At 35.1% G+C, this 17202-nt stretch overlaps 1 protein-coding gene across 8 annotated transcripts in view; it reads left to right on the forward strand.

Moving 5' to 3' along the window:
• Window positions 1–756: 756 nt before the first annotated feature.
• sand (sandman) overlaps window positions 757–17202 on the forward strand; it is a 77672-nt gene continuing 61226 nt past the window's right edge. For 7 of the 8 annotated variants that reach the window (XR_010951264.1, XM_067775422.1, XM_067775421.1 and 4 more), the window contains exon 1: window positions 757–1080. Coding sequence is in view for 1 of the 8 variants with exons in the window: in XM_067775427.1 (XP_067631528.1) it covers window positions 1026–1080 (55 nt within the window). In the remaining 7 variants the exon portion in view is untranslated. The remainder of the gene's footprint in view (window positions 1081–17202) is intronic. The other variant, XM_067775424.1, reaches the window with a different exon arrangement.

The following is a 17202-nucleotide window of genomic DNA, read 5'->3' on the forward strand; positions in this document are numbered from 1 at the left end:
AAATAAAAAAAATATTTTTTTTACTTTGCTTATTTTCGGCTGCTGAAATTTTTTTCAAATATAAGTGTGAGCTGTAAAAAAATGTTCATGCTGACAAAAAATTCGTTTCTGGTAAAGCCAAAAGTTAATAAATTTTACTGTTTTTCAGTAAGCAATTCAAACCCTGGTTGCAAAAATCCACGTTTTAAAAAAAACATATCAATCTGCAAGCCGTAAGTTTTCAGCCCATTTTTTTTATCAAAAACTTTGACGGAACAAACATATTGGTAATCTTATTTGTGAATTAGGTAATTCTTTTTTATTAAGTTTACTTGATTACACGGTAATATCTTCTATTTCTCCTAATAAATTGGATCATTATTTAGTGTCTTAGAAGACCACATATGCGGCTTTTGTTTGACTTCTTTAAAATTATCCTAGGCAACCCATATGGACTAGTTACTTTCTTATTTGAGGGATGTTTAAATTTTGGATTGATTGATCGCAACCTCAGGTTTTCCCACTAAGAGGTGTTCATGATATACAATTTTTTTCGTACATGAGCGAATGTCAAGATTTTCGTTGATCTGCGCAGAATCATCTTTTTACTCTATGTCTGTAGTAAACAAAAATCAACAACATATGGAAAATTGAGAAAAAAAATATTAAAAGCAACGAAAAATCGTCATAAGCACGACGTCAAATCGGCTCTTGGAATCTCCCGAAACTCTAGAAATAATCATCACAGCTAAAGAATATCAGTGGCGATCCTCCTACCGAACGGTGCAAAACGCGACGCGTTAAATAGGAAATAGGAAAAGTGGTGGACGTGTTTTTTTTCTTGGCACGGTGGTGAAATTTTTCTTTTTTTTTTTTCTTAACCGTTTGGAAGTTATCGTTAAATTTTTTCAAATAAGTTATTACGAAAATGTGTAAAATGACGTGAATCGAGTTCATACTACACATATGAAAAAAATTAAATGTATAGAAACAGATATGCCTGGCAAATCTAAATTTAAGTGGAAAGCGGAAAAAATACGAAAACAATGAAAAGTGCATCATCAAAACCGTTATTTAATGAAACGCTCCAATGGAAAATACGTAAACATTTAAATTTTATTGTTGATTAGATCTTAGAATTCCAAATATTTATGTATACTTATGCTGTTTATATACGCCTATATTTGTGTGTATTAGAGTGGGTCCGAAAAAAGTCGATGTTTGTTTTATTGGGTTTCATTTAAAGATATTTTAAGAATATTAGGGCAATTATCTCAATCTAGGAAACGTAGAAAATATTCCTCTTCTTCTAGACCAAATATACAACACTCAGAGACCGCACCACCTACACAACTAATATCCTTTCCATCTGATCCTGCAGATAGCGCCAAACGTTAAATATGAAATGTACATATGTATATAATATATGTACATTTAAAAAGGTTACAAAACTGCTGCGCACAGAAAAACAAAATTTTTTTTATTTGAGTTTCAGTCTTAACGTTCTTGTCACGGCTCTATTCAAATATACACGAGCTTGAGTACAGAAAATATAGAAACCGTAGAAACTTTTTCAGAAATGTATTTGGTTTTTGCGAGTGGAAAACTTTTTACGTTTTCTATGGTTTCTAGACAGGGAGTATATCGCTATTATTACTTTGAGCTTTCTCCAAAAAATTTTCAATTTTGACTGATTTTCTATTTTTACCCCGGCCGGTAATTCTCGTTCTTTGAGGAGCTAAAAGATTAACAAAAAAAAAAAACAAATTAGGTACACAAAATATTTTCATATGTATGAAATTTTTCTTTTGTCATTCTATCACTTCACTGCTACTACACAAGAAGCATTTAAGAGAGAGCTTGGAGTAATATATAATATTACTGCAAATAGGGGATATAAAAAACCACTAGTAGATAAACTCAGAAGAAATCATAGAGAACAAAAAAGAAATAATTAAAATGAAAGTACAAACACTTGAACTACAATGACCTGTACGGGAAGGGCAACAAACAAATTGGCAAACTTTTTTAAAAAATACGAGATTAGCGCAGTGTTTTAAAGGCTGGAGCAGTTTATGGCGAAAACTAAGAACTAACACTAACACAGAGGATCCGTTTAGCCTCACGGCGTATACAAGCTTACCTGCGAGTGCCAACACAGTTACATATGACAAACATGATGACAAGTAAGAACGAGGTTTAGAGAACACATTCAAGATCTCAAAGCAATAAACCCACCAAATCAACAAACAAAAAGGGCAAACATTACTGACTTCTACCTGCCTCAGCTAACCACACAAGTTGATCAGTGAAAACCACTCCCGTTTCTGAAACATTCAATTAAAAATAGTTGCTCACATACCTATAAACTATAAATATAAGACAAACAACAACAACAGATCAGAACGAAAATAACGCTGATAATGGCGCAACACCGAAACCGGTTTGTCTCCAAACCAAATCTGACAAGAGATGACAAATATTGTTCCAATTCAGTGTTCATTACCAATTTATTAAAAAGTAAAGTAAAATGAGCTCAATATTTGTATAGTAAAAAAATTTTTAAAAAAAAACGCTAAAAATCACATAAGTTTTAGTTTCTTCCAAGGCGAATTCAGTACCAGGTGTTGATATCTCAAAAGCTGATTGTTTTTTCTTGATTATTTTCCATACAATGCCGTGTACAACAATACGTCAGCTAACCGAAATCAATGAAAATTTTCTTTTGACTTGACATCCTTCTGAATGGCAAATTGGAATTCCCTTTGCCATCACCTTATATGCATTTGCCTTGGTTTCTTCAAAAACTATTGTATGTCCTGATGTCTTGTTGTTTTAATATTTCTCAAAATATTTATCCAATAAAAGATTGCTTTAAAAATGTTTTCATACACTAAGCAATATGGCGTTCTCCACTTAAACAACAACAAAATAACAAAATATTTATCAAAAAACTTGGAGGTTGTGATAATACGACACATTAATGCCCATGGTTTTTTTTGGGATGGATCCAGGCCGGCAATCCGAAACGGCCTAAAGGGTCGTGCTTCGGTCTTAACCACAAAAACGGACAAATTTCACTAGCAACTTAGCATTTTCGGATTCAGGGCATCAAAATGCATCGTCATGCATGTGTTGCATTACCAGATCAACCAACTTTTTTTATAAAGCTGTATAATTTATAGCTTTTGGTATGTTCGAAAATTGTAAATTTCAAAAGCCAATATTTTTTGAGGCTAACTTCGAAAAACGGGAAATTACTTTTTCCCTTGAGCGCTATATACGCATCCCTGGAAATTTTCTAGTAGAAAACGCTCAAGAAAAAATTTCGTATGTATTCTTGTGTAAAACTAGTAGCAGCCAAGTAATTTAGACATTTCCTTTATCTCTCTTTTTTCTATGAAGCGGCGCCACTTCATTGGAAAACAAGAAAGTCAGATTCAGCAATGCATTAAAAGAAAATTTGTTAAAATTAACATAATGTTAATGAGAATAGACCAAAACAAGAGAAAAAGAACATTTCCGCTGAAATAGAATTGCAAATTGCATTACAAAAACTGTATTTTTGAGTCGCTGCTGCTCGTGGTATTTAGCCGACTGTGCTCGTACTGGGTCGTTGCTCGAAAAATAATGAGACGCACATACATATATTTCTTAGCAAAACCAGAGCTCCCCTGTGCACGTTTAGTAAAAATTCTTTAGAAAAATATTAGAAAGCGTATGAGTTTTATTTTTATTTAAGTACTACTTAACAAAAGAAATTTTCTTGAGCGTTTGTTTTTTTAATGGAATTTTTCATTTCTTGCGAAGTGCAAGCTGTTCTAAGCTAATTTCATTAATTATTTTCTTTTTTCGCACGGATCGAAATAATTAGATAAGCATTTGAAAATTTTCAAACCAGCTTTTAAGTAACTTCTTGATGAGCTAGAGACTTGAAATTTCAAACTTAACTCAGAGGTCGATGACAGCCGATGAGACGATACAAAAGGATTCGTTGGGGGGCACACGGGATGAGATATGTAGAAATCGTACGAAACGGAGGGAATTTTGGGATTGATTTTTATGTAAGTTCTCATTGAGATACAACTGAAAAAAATTCCGTTAGTTGACGCACGGATCGAAATATTTAGATAAGAATTTGGAAATTTGATGTTTTGAGATCGATTTTAAAGTAACTTCTCAAGGAGCTACAAACATGAAACTTCAGAGAGAGGTTCAGACACCGTGATAAAGGAACAAAAGGGGAAAAATTCCGTAAAGGTGGCGCACGGATCGAAAAAATTATAATTTGGAAAATTGAAACCGGGTTTTAAGTAACTTGTCGATGAGCTAGAGGCTAAAAATTTAGAGCTTAATTCAGAGGTCGATGACAGCCGATGACACAATACAAAAAGTTTCGCTAGGGGGCGCACGGGCTGAATTATTTAGAAAAATCATACGGAACGGAGGGAATTTTGGGATTGATTTGTATGTAAGTTCTCATTGAGCTAAAACTTAACAGATAGATTGAGACACCGAGAAAATGTAAGAAAAGGAGAAAATAAAAATACAATAAAAAAATTTCAAGCGCTTCCTTTATATAAATGGGAAAAAATCAGCGAAAAATGTCTCCTTATATAAAGACATATTCTTGCTAAACTTTGATTTTTAAATTTTGACATAGAAATTGCAAAAATATTTATGAGAAGTAAAAACATAAAGGTGGAGCGCAATTAATTAACTAATAATATCTCCTTTCCTACCAACTTTCCTATCCAAGTAATATGCGCTCCACTGTTATATTTTTTACTTCTCATAAATATTTTTGCAATTTCTATGTCAAAATTTAAAAATCAAAGTTTAGCAAGAATATGTCTTTATATAAGGAGACATTTTTCGCTGATTTTTGTCCATTTATATAAAGGAAGTGCTTACAATTTTTTCATTTTATTTTTATTTAGAATATGTTTTTGTATGCAGCTTTGTAGTCCAACCCATTTTAGTCTAGCAATAAACAACTTGTAAATCTTTCAAAACTCGCATTGATTTTGGAATATTTTTTCCTAGCGGTGTTTTAGATTTTTTTCTAGTATATGAAATGCGCATAATTTTATTTTTTATTTAGACACACCCTTTGGAAAAAAATTGTTAAAAATCAATGTGAATTTTTAGGAACCTAGACTAAAATTGATTATGATATCATACTACTTACTCAAAAAAAAATGCAGAAAATTCTAAGAAAAAATTTCATGCAGATTTCTAGATTCTTCCTGATTTTCTTTTTTTTCCAAGAACGTTGTTTGAGACTGAATTACATGCTTTCAACGGCAAGCAACAAGTCACTGATAAAATTAGCAAAGATGTTTGACTGCTATTTTCGTGTGATCGACTGTATATAATAATTTTCACTGAACCCTTTTCTCCTTAGTTCATTCAAGTAAAATAAAGTCTGCCTTTTTTCGCCACATACTAGAGTGTATATTATGTTTGTGTTAGAGTGATTGTGTTAAGTGACGTCACGAACACTTTTAATATATAATTCAGCTAACTTTAAATTTCACGAATGTTTTAATTTATTTAGATGCGGTCTGTAGTTGGTGGTTTTGTTTACGCACACACATATGTATGATGGATTAAATTCTTTTTGCTTTTAGATGGTTCAATCACTTAGCACAACAAATTTAGCTCTTTTCTTTGCAACATCGTAATGATGATACTTTGCACAAAGGAAAATCCGATAAGATTGTTTTTATTGAATTTTCGTTTATTTTTTATCCATTTAGGCCTACTTGCAGACTGGCAAGTTAGCTTTTTAACTCAGAGTTAATCTGACACTCATACAATTTTGACAAATTTTTGAAATTAACTCTGAGCTAAAAAAAATAACTTGCCGTTCTGCCTTATATATTATAGGGGTCACAAAGGAGACATATGTACCAAATTTTCAAAAGGAACAGTTTTGAAAAGATTTACAATTCGTATAGCCATTGTAACGATAAGCGATAAGTGATTATACTAAGTTAATTTTTAGCAAAATGTTGCATCAACAAGTTGCAAGTTCAAGAAGCCGTCGAATGACATTTCGAGCAGCCTTATGGGAAAAAGATACGAAAATTTTACCACAAAATCCGGAAAGTGGCTGAAATATTCAAGACACTGGCAAACAATATCGATGAAGTATCCCTGCAAAAATCGTTGGATCATGTGGTCCACTTGGGTCATACTGGAGTGCTTACTATTATACTCCACTGTAATTGAGCAATGGGCCAACTCATGTTTCTACACGAACATATTATAAGCCGATCATTGATCGTTTTTAACGATTGTAATCACTACAAGATGTTTATTCATGTGGGTACTCCATGGATTAAGCCCCCATTAGTGATACTTAGCATAGACTTGACTTGACTTGGCGTAAACTTGGCAACTTAGCCACGATTATACCCCACTTGGCGCATAAAATCTGGCATCATAATCAGCGTTGAAATTTATTTTTAAATAAATGTCAATTTGTATGACAAAATGTCAAAATGAAATGGAAACAAACAAATGGCATCTCAAAATGTAAACGTCACTTAGAACTTACATAGAAAATCAAAATTCAACAGACTTCTAAGTCAAGTTAAGTTTTGAGTAATCAGTAACATGCAATGTTCATTTAACAGAACTGTAAGTGACAGTTCGCAAGCCAAGTCAAGTCTATGCTAAGTACCAGTAATGGAGCCTTTACTCTGATGTAATGTTCAGTTGGAGTGTATGGTCCAGTCCTAGGACATCGCAATGTTAATTGGACCATATTTTTTGTATGAATTGTGGTTAATTTTGGAGCACTCGCTTGGTCCATAGTGAATACTCCATACATGCATGCATGGAGTACTCGCGATTTTTGCATGGATTAACCCTAAAAAGTAAGCTTACTTTTATTATGAGAGAGCATTTCTAGCTAGATAGACCATTAGAGTGAGATCATAAGCCCGAAAGCTAACGACGGTATAAACGCTCCATCACCTGACGAGTTCTGTTACTTAAAAGGGGGTTTCAGTCGAACAACAGATGAACATATTCAATGTACATATGTGAGGTCTCCATTGACCGGCCAGTTTTACCTCACCTAAAATGGACAGCTTTGGCGGCCGACGTCGTGTGATGGTAGCGTGCTCCACCTACCACACTGAAGTTCCTGGGTATACGCCCCGGGCAAAGCAACATCAAAATTATAGAAAACAAGTTTTTTCAATTAGAAGAAATTTTTTCTAAGCGGGGTTGGCCCTCGGTAGTGTTTGGCAAGCACTCCGAGGAATTTTCTGCCATGAAAAGCTTTCAGTGAAAACTCATCTGCCTTGCAGTTCGGAGTCGGCATAAAGCAAGTAGTTCCCGTCCGGCCAATTTGTAGGAAAAATTAAAAGGAGCACGAAGCAAATTGGAAGAGAAGCTCGGCCTAAAATCTCTTCGGAGGTTAGCGCGCCTTACAGTTATATGTTTTTTAAAATGGACAGCCTTATGATCCGTTGTGATAACACAATACTTAGATAGTTCCGGAAATTATCAACCTCGATTTTGAATAAGTTCCTCTGTGATGCGCTGACACCCCGTTCGTATAGCAACAAATTCACCTCTCATTCCCATCTTAAACTATTTGTTGTTGTTTTGCATCTACAATACATTTGTATTGGTATAAATAAATATTTTTGTTTATTTTTAATACGCAACTGCATCTAACGGTCACCGCAATGAGTTTGGCTAGAAGAAGCATTTATAATACCACACAGTTGTCTTTTGCAGTTTTTGTCGTCATCAACCACATATATACAAACTTTGAAAATTATTAAATTTTCCGGCTGTCACATTCCTGTCATTACGTTGACGCAAATAGAACTAGCATTACGGTGACCAGCTGTTCCCTATTTAAAATGGAGGCCATATACATAGACAGGGTCGATTTATTAACCGATATCGCGCCATCGATTTTTCGATAGGATTCGGGCTCAGGAAAAAAGTTCCACTACGCATACCGAAAAAAATAATTTTCGAGCCTGCGAAATTTCATTTTTTGACTTTTTGCGACTTTGATTTTTAAGGTTTTTTTCATGACCTACTATAAAAATTTTCATTTGATTGTAAAATTTTCATGTATACCCGGTCCGACCCAAAAATATCCGCTAAAAACGTTGTCGATAACAGTTTTTTGAAAAAAAAAAAAAATATTTTCGACAACGTTTATAGCGGATATTTTTGCTAAATAAACTTTTATAAGCGTACTTTTTCACAAGTGGGTAGAAAAATCTCACACTGAAATCTAGATGACGCTACCACAATTGAATACATATTATTTTTAAAAAGTACTAGCTCTGTCACATAATCAGTTTTTCATATAGATGAGTTTAACACAAGCTTATGCATTATGAGTAGATTGCACGTATTTTTATGGGGAACGGTAGATTGAGCGACACTGGCGCCATCTGATATGGAAAAGTAGCCAACTCACTAATTTTGTTGCAAGCAAATCATAAGAAGAAGAATTTGACATTTGCTTTGGCTAAGGGTGTTGGCACACTTTGCAAATGAAATTATTTTTCCCACTGGTTGGTAACTTTTCTAACATTTTTGGCAATTAAAAACTGCAATATAACAATCGAATAAGACACAAAATATGTTAGCAAGTATTTTTGTTGTATAAGAGCCATACGCAGATCACAAGGAATTGCTCAAGAAAAATTTAGCCTTTTTTCTTGCGTGAAAAATAGTAGTATGGACACCTCCCTTATAAGTGCCCGTTTCTCGTCCGCCGTGAAATTCTCTATGCGCTTTTTGCGTTTTGGTGCTGCAGCTATTGTTATTTCCATTTCTGAAATAAAATAATAATTATTTATTGCAGAAAAATTAAAAAAAAACATGTGCTTACCTTTTTCCAGTTTGTTTACCTTTTTTTTTCAAGAAATATATGGCATTTTACATATTTCTTGCGAAAACCGGTGTTGCCGTATGCAAATTTGATGGAAAAATAGTAGTAAAGTAGCGTACTAAATTTCATGTAAACTGCGTACTACCTCAAGAAATTTTACCACAAGGAATTTTCTTGAACATTTCTTGAACGTTTTTTATATGGAATTTTTACTTTCTTGTGATCTGCGTACCGCTCTATAGGGAGAATGTTTATAACAGTGCTTCGCAAAATTTTGTATGTGAATGGGCTGAAGAGTATACAAGTGGTGGAGTCCAAGTGATGGTTAATCAGTTTGATTTTAAGTTCTACCACCAGAGTAGTGATTTTAATAAAGAGCAATTTATATGCAGAACATTTGAGTGTATTTAAACGACAGCTCATATACAATAAACTGCATTTGCGTACATCCGAAAATCTGGATAACCGCAAAAACGAATCTTAAACGGATGTTCATACTCAGTACGAATATGAACTCTGGTATCCCCTCATTTGGTCCTTTTCAGTTTCGCCACTGTTCAGTTTCATATTTTCATGGTATTCAAACGTTTTGTTTAAAAATAAAAATAAAAAAATTAGCTTTGGGAGAAGTCGTTGCACGAATATGTATGTCGACATAATTGTTAGATTTTTTTATACTCAGTGTGCTTTGCACACAGAGTGTATTAACTTTGATTGGATAACGGTTGGTTGTACAGGTATAAAGGAATCGAGATAGATATAGACTTCCATATATCAAAATCATCAGTATCGAAAAAAAATTTGATTGAGCCATGTCCGTCCGTCCGTCTGTCCGTTAACACGATAACTTTAGTAAATATTGAGATATCTTCAGCAAATTTGGTACACGAGCTTATCTGGACCCAGAATAGATTGGTAATGAAAACGAGCGAAATCGGATGATAACCACGCCCACTTTTTATATACATACAATTTTGGAAAACACAAAAAACCTGATAATTTATTTAATAATACACCTAAAATGTTGAAATTTGACATGTGGACTGATATTGAGACTCTTTATAAAAATTTTGAAAATTTTTTTTAAAATGGGCGATAAAATCAAATATTACAAATATTATTTATCATAAATCAAAAATCGTTAAACCTTACTAACTTAATTGGCGCTTAACCGTCTAAACGGTTATGGCCGTCCAACAAGGCGCGCCAGCCGCACCTTCGCTCCGCCAACCGGCGCCAATTGGTCACACCAAGGGAGTTTAAATCGTTTTCCACTGGTCCTTCCAACGGAGTGGGGGTTCCATAGGCGGGTTCCGATAGAAACACTTTCTTGGCCGGAGCATCATCTTTCATTCGCATAACATGGCCTAGCCAGCGCAGCCGCTGCGTTTTAATTCGCTGGACTATGTTGATGTCTGCCTATAGCTCGTACAGCTCATCATTAAATCTTCTTCGGTACTCGCCATCGCCAACGCGTATAGGTCCATAAATCTTTCGAAGAACTTTTCTCTCGAACACTCCCAAAGCCGCTTCATCTGCTGTTGTCATGGTCCATGCTTCTGCCCCATATAGCAGGACGGGTACGATAAGTGACTTGTAGAGTATGATTTTCGTTCGCCGAGAGAGGACTTTACTTCAATTGCCTACCTAGTCCAAAGTAGCATTTATTGTCAATATTGATTCTTCGCTGGATTTCAGTGCTGATGTTGTTGCTAGTGTTAATGCTGGTTCCCAAATAAACGAAGTCTTTTACTATGTTGAAATTATGGCTGCCAACAGTAGCGTGGTTGCCAATGCGCATATGCGCTGACTATTTGCTCGATGACAGCAGGTACTTCGTTTTGTCCTCATTCACCATCAAACCCATCTTTACAGCTTCTTTTTCCAGTTTGGAATAAGCAGAGCTAACAGCGCGGGTGTTTAGGCCGATGATATCAATGTCGTCAGCATATGCCAGTAATTGCACGCTTTTATAGTATATTGTTCCAGTGCGGTTAAGTTCTGCAGCTAGTATAATTTTATCCATCATCAATTAAAGAAATCTCACGATAGGGGGTCACCCTGTCTGAAACCTCGTTTAGTTTCGAACGGCTCGGAGAGGTCCTTCCCAATTCTGACTGAGCTGATGGTGTTGCTCAACGTCATTTTGCATAGCCGTATAAGTTTTGCGGGGAAACCAAATTCAGACATAGCGGCATATAGGCAGCTCCTTTTCGTGCTGTCGAGGGCGGTTTTAAAGTCGACGATAAGGTCCAATCAGCCGGTTCACGTTGGGCTTCAATCTTCCCCACAATACACTTGAAAGGACCTTATATGCGATATTGATAAGGCTGATTCCACGATAGTTGGTGCATTCTGCAGTATCCCCCTTCTTGTGGACTGGGCAAAGAACACTTAGATTCCAACCGTCTGGCATGCACTCTTCCGCCCATATTTTGCTAAGAAGCTGCTGCATGCGCCTTACCAACTCCTCGCCGCCGTACTTGAATAGCTCCGCACGCAATCCATCAGCGCCCACGGCCTTGTTGTTTTTCAATCTGGCTATTGCTATTCTAACTTCTTCATAATCGATTGCGGGATCGGGTTCTTCATCTCTGCGCGGTGAATTGCATTTAGGAGAACAGAGAAGTGTTCCCTCCATAATCTAAGCACTCTCTGGACATCAGTTACAAGGTCGCCGTTTTCGTTCCTACAAGAGTTTGCGCCGGTCTTAAAACCTTCCGTCTGCCGCCGTATTTTTTGGTAAAATTTTCGGGCGTTATTCCTGGTGGCTAGCAGCTCAAGCTCCTCGCACTCACGCCTTTCTGCTTCTGCTTTTTTCTTTTTTCGTTAAACCTATCGTAACAAAATTCGGTAGAGAGGTTGCCTTTACTATAAGGAATGATTTAAAGAAAAATTAACGAAATCGGTTAAGGACCACGCCCACTTTTATATAAAAGATTTTTAAAAGGGCCGTGGACGAATAAAATCAGCTACAATTTTGCAAAAAAGAGCTTTATATCAATGGTATTTCATTTCCCAAGTGGATTTATAACAATAAATAGGTAAAACTTCAAATTTAAAAAAATGGGCATGGTACCGCACCTTTTATGACTAAGCAATTTTCTATGCTTCGGGAGCCATAACTCGAAAAAAATTAACGGATCGTAATAAAATTTGGTACACATATTTTCCTTATAGCAGGAAACATTTCTAGAAAAAATGGACGAGATCGGTTAAAGACCACGCCCACTTTTATATAAAATATTTTTAAAAGGGTCGTAGACTAGAATAATGAGCTATAACTTAGCAAAAAATAATTTGAATCAATGATATTCCACTTATCCAGTTTTATTGTAAGAGGAAATGGGGAGAAATTTTTTTTTAAACGGGCGGTGCCAGGTGTTATGTAGAAAAGTAATTTATCTGAAATGAATCTTTGAAACTCACGCTGAGTATATAATGTTCGGTACACCCGAACTTAGACACCTTTACTTGTTTTATTTTACTTTTACTGTCAAAAATTTCCTGACGGAAAATGTCATCAAATAAATAGTCTTATGGGTAACATATGTAAATATGAATATAAAAACCTAAACGAGTGTGAAAGCTAACGAATATGGGGCGTCATAATAAAATAGCTTAAGTTGAGATGAACATTTTTTGATAAAGGAGAATTTCGATTTGCTTTCAAAGCCTGTGGTGGGCAGCAATGCATCGTATTAGCCACTTATTCACTGGCTTATATTTTTAAAGACGAATAATTAATATTTAAATATATAACACGAGCCTGAACCGTGCGCATCTTGCGCAACCAATATAAAAGTTTCTTATCAAATATCAACAGAAATCAGCTGTTCTATCAATTAAAACTCACATTTGCGCTGCCATCTAGCGTACAATAGCAACTGCCGGTAATGCAGTGAAATATTCACAATAGTGCCATAGTACAAATAGATTTTTTTGTGTGCTCACAATCGTTTATTTTTAACAAATTATTTTAATAAAATATAGCTAAACCAAAGCATTATGACCAAAATTGCCCAAAGCTCGCTAATAGCCCGAATCTCCATCTTTACAACCAAAACTTTATTTATAGATGGGGATTCCAAATAAGAGTGAAAAAGCGACCCGTACATAAAAACAGTAATTAGAAATAATATATTTGATATATATGATGATTACATATATGCGTTTTGCTTTGTTCTATTTATAGAGTATTTTTGAAAAGGATTGCAAGGTGTAATCAAAGCAGCTGTCGCCTTTTCGTCCTGATGCCACATTGTTTCAACTTTTTCCAAATTATTAAATAAATTTAATATTACCAAGTTATTTCTATTTGAACTCTTTTGGTTTTTAATTTGAACGCGTTTTTACGTATACACATTCTCATTGAGTTAACAATTAACATTTTTTACTTGTCTTAAATATTTTTCATTTAAATATTAATTAAAATTAATATTATATATTTTTAATATTTTTTGTTTTTGGCGATGAAAGCTAGAAGAAAATTGCAATTACCCATTGTATTTAGCGAAAAAAAAATTCCAAATGGTTTAGTACTCAAAAAAGGCATTTTTAAATATGTACATATTTCCAATAACTTAACTGAATAATGTGTACGCCGTCTCTTCCAAATCGATCTGAGCTGACGGTACGTCTGTGTGATACATTTGAGCTCAACGAAACTGAGGCAAAAGAGTGTCGGTAATGCATCCGATTGCGCCGTTCACCAATCCTTTCGATACCTCAATATTGCACAGGAACATAACTTTTGGTGCTACAAATATTTCAAGTTCAGTTGGTAAGCTGCCAATCTTGTTTATATCTCTTGGTATTATATTAGCTAAGTTCAAAATATCTGTATTTCATGTGGCGTCAATTAGCTGACCCTAATCTTTTATTTTATAACATAAAGCGATATCTATTAGTGTATGTAATATGTGTTCTGAATATGAGCCCAATCGGACCACAAATACGATTTATTGAAATATATCGATCCATGCGCCACCTAGTGGAGTTTTTTTCAAGCTTGTAGCTTATCGGGAAGTTATTTAAATTTCAATAGCAAAATTCGTAAACAACGCTAGACAGAGTCAAGCTAAATAAAATCGTTTGAAAAATGTACACGATTTGTCCCGTACCAACCCGTGTAATGCTCCAGTAGCAATTATTGTGAAGAACGGGTAGAATATTATCACCTTCGCTGGGTGCTTCAAACCTGCTTCCGTTTAAGATGACGTAGACAACTTCCCTCTAGAATCTGAGGACTCTCTGAATATTGTTTACCAAGTCGTACTTTTCGTTCTGACACAAATTTTAGCCGGGCTTGAAACCTTCCGTCTTTCGCCAATTTTTTGGTAACATCTTAAGTTGTTCCTATACTTTGTGCCGTATTTTTCGATCGGGTGACAGTCTGTAGCTTTAGGCATCTTTTAATGTTCAAGCTTGAGCTTGATATGAAAACATTTCGGGAAAAAGCAAGTCGATTGTCCTCACTCCATTAAGTAATATCTGAAATTACTGTGTAAATGTATTTTTATGAATACAATATTGTAACGAACTTTGGGGAGTTTCTGATAATGATACACCTTCTGATAACGTTCGAATCGCTGAACTGTCGAATAAATAACTCCAATATTCAGTATTGCAAAATGATCTTTATTTAGACTACTTTGGGAGTAGTGCTTTACAACTAATAATTCACTAATAGCGTGTTTAAATAAAACTGTTTACTGATTCCTCAACTTGCACTACGTTTACACTGTCGGTTACCTCGTTCGCCCATTTCTCCCCTGGGGCTAGACGTGTCACATTCCAGAACAGTATATCATGCTTGGTTATTTAGCTATATACATGTATCTCTATAGTTTATGTTCTTTTTCTTCTAACCATATGCGTGAGTAACAACTTCTGCTCTTAGCTGCCGGATACATACTCTCTCTGCTTCAAGCTGCTGCTTATGTGTATGGAATATTCTTCGTTGCCTTGTACATAAGTGCGGGTGCTCGCCGCAATGTGTAAATGTACATTAGTGTGGCTGCTTGCTGTTTTTGTTGTGGTGATTATTTACTAACAGCATAATGATGCTAATATTTGACACAATATGTACAGATACTACAGAATTACGGAACTCAACTGATTTCGTGATTTTAGTCTATTGTCTTGTCAATTCTATTCTGAAAAGGAAACATGGTAACAAATAATAACATAACATCTTCAACCGTTTTTGAAGTCGTTGCAAAGATTTTCATAAGATTCGATCGGCCTTAGTAGGCATTGCCACGCGCTTTCTTTCAAGATAGTTAAGTACAGTTTTAAGTCAACCATACGAAGTTGATCATATAAAATCTATCGTCTAGGACATCGCTAGTTGAAAGCATGTAGAAGAAGTAGAGCTTAAACTATTAGTGGTTTCGAATTTCTAGTGCATTCCAGTGCGCACCATTTTTGAACTAGAGATTTTCCCTACAGGGTGTGTAGTCAATGCAATATGCAAAAATAAAATATGAACGCAAAAATTTTAATCTCTAGCTACATACATATACAAACGATTTTCTGCTTGATTAATGAAATGACAAATTTATCTTTGACTTATGGTTAAGATCTTAAATTATTGATCGTAGATATGTGAACAATATAAGTGTGTATGTGCGCATATACATTTCTGTCAGAAAATAGGTTATATTTAATCCATTAGAGGAAATGAAGCCAGTAAAATCAATAAATCAGGTTTGTTGCTCTTTGAATTAACAGATATTCAGTACAATCGATAGCATTAGAGGTAATTCGATCGAGTTTTTTGTCAACAAAACAAATTTGTTTAGTTATTACAACACAAGAGAAACTGTTGGTCGCCAAGCCTAAAGATTACTCACTAGAAGAAAATACAGGCCTGCCAAAATACTACCCTCAGAATCGCTACGGGCTGTATCCTTATGTTCCCAGAACAGCATCTACACAATGAGGCGAGAGTACTCCCCATTAGGGAGAGCAATTAAATACTAAACAAACAGTTTCTGATGAATACCCATGGAAACCTGGACATCCCAACAGACATCTGTTTGATAAGGCAACACCGGCCAGGGGCTTAAGGGGTTATCTCCGTAAGCGTCATGAGGAAAGACGGCACCTGAGAACACAGCCGTATGAAGCAAAAAAGCACAAGCAGGTCCTCAGTGATATCCACAAACAGGCGTCGGATCTCTATGCCAGGAATTACCCGGCGAATCCGGTACTCAAAGAAAAATATCCAGAACTAGCAGAGGAAGAACGCACTCTCCCTAGGAAAACGCGCGTCACCCTAACTCAACTTCAATCTGTAACAGGTTAAACTCTTACCTATCCAGAATCAACCCCGACATACAAAATGTATGTCTTGCTTCCTTGGACTCCCGTTATAGGATATTGATGACAATTTATGATTGGTCGCACCTGTTGGATGGGGCGAAGCACTGCTACAACAACAACAACAAACTGTTGGTCTCAAACTAACAATATGTAAAAATGACAATTATCAATCAATCAAACTGATTTTTCTGTTCATAGAACTGATTTAATTTTTTATTTCAACAGCTAACAACTATCAATATTAAGGAAATGCATCAGCTAGTTTTAAAGAGAAACTTACGCTCACGGCGCTCAGTATTTTGTTCTAAAGGGCCAATTAATGGTGACTTATAACCATAAAACCATAACCAGATAAAACAACTGATGGAACCTACCTTATGGAAATCATTGTAATCGATTAATGGTGCCATACCATAACGCTAACGCCATAACCATACCATAGCCAACCAATTGGTTTTTGGTTTCTCGCTATATCCATAACCTAAAAATATTTGAGTTGGTAATTTAATAACTTTTTGTAGATTTTATTCATTGTTTTGGATACGTTATGACTAAGAGACTTACTTTTTGTAGAATATGTTTGTAATTTCTTGCGGATTCTTCATTTTTATGAAATTTTCACGATTTTTAGGTTAAGGCAACATTAATTGATCACATTGGAGATGGTTATGGAGATGTTTATGGATATGGGTATGGTTACGGCTATGGCGTTAGTGTTAAGGAAGTTTAATTCGCCTTTTATAACTATCCTGCTATCGTATTATTCTAATGTTGACGCAGATACGTTATTTTAACAGTTTTTATTAGTATTCTTAGATTGACATCAATAGTTGTTAGTTAACATAGCAGAGCTGTGTGATGTGTAATGGTAGGGTGCTACGCCTGCCACCCTGAAAATCTTGGATTCAAAGTTTGGAACAAGCAACATCAAAATCTTTAAAAAAAACTTTTTTCAATTATACCTATGTATGTATATGACACTACTTAATTTTTGCTTGGATTATAAGCTCAAA

Source organism: Eurosta solidaginis, chromosome 3 (assembly GCF_040869045.1).
Source record: "Eurosta solidaginis isolate ZX-2024a chromosome 3, ASM4086904v1, whole genome shotgun sequence".
Classification (NCBI taxonomy): domain Eukaryota; kingdom Metazoa; phylum Arthropoda; class Insecta; order Diptera; family Tephritidae; genus Eurosta; species Eurosta solidaginis.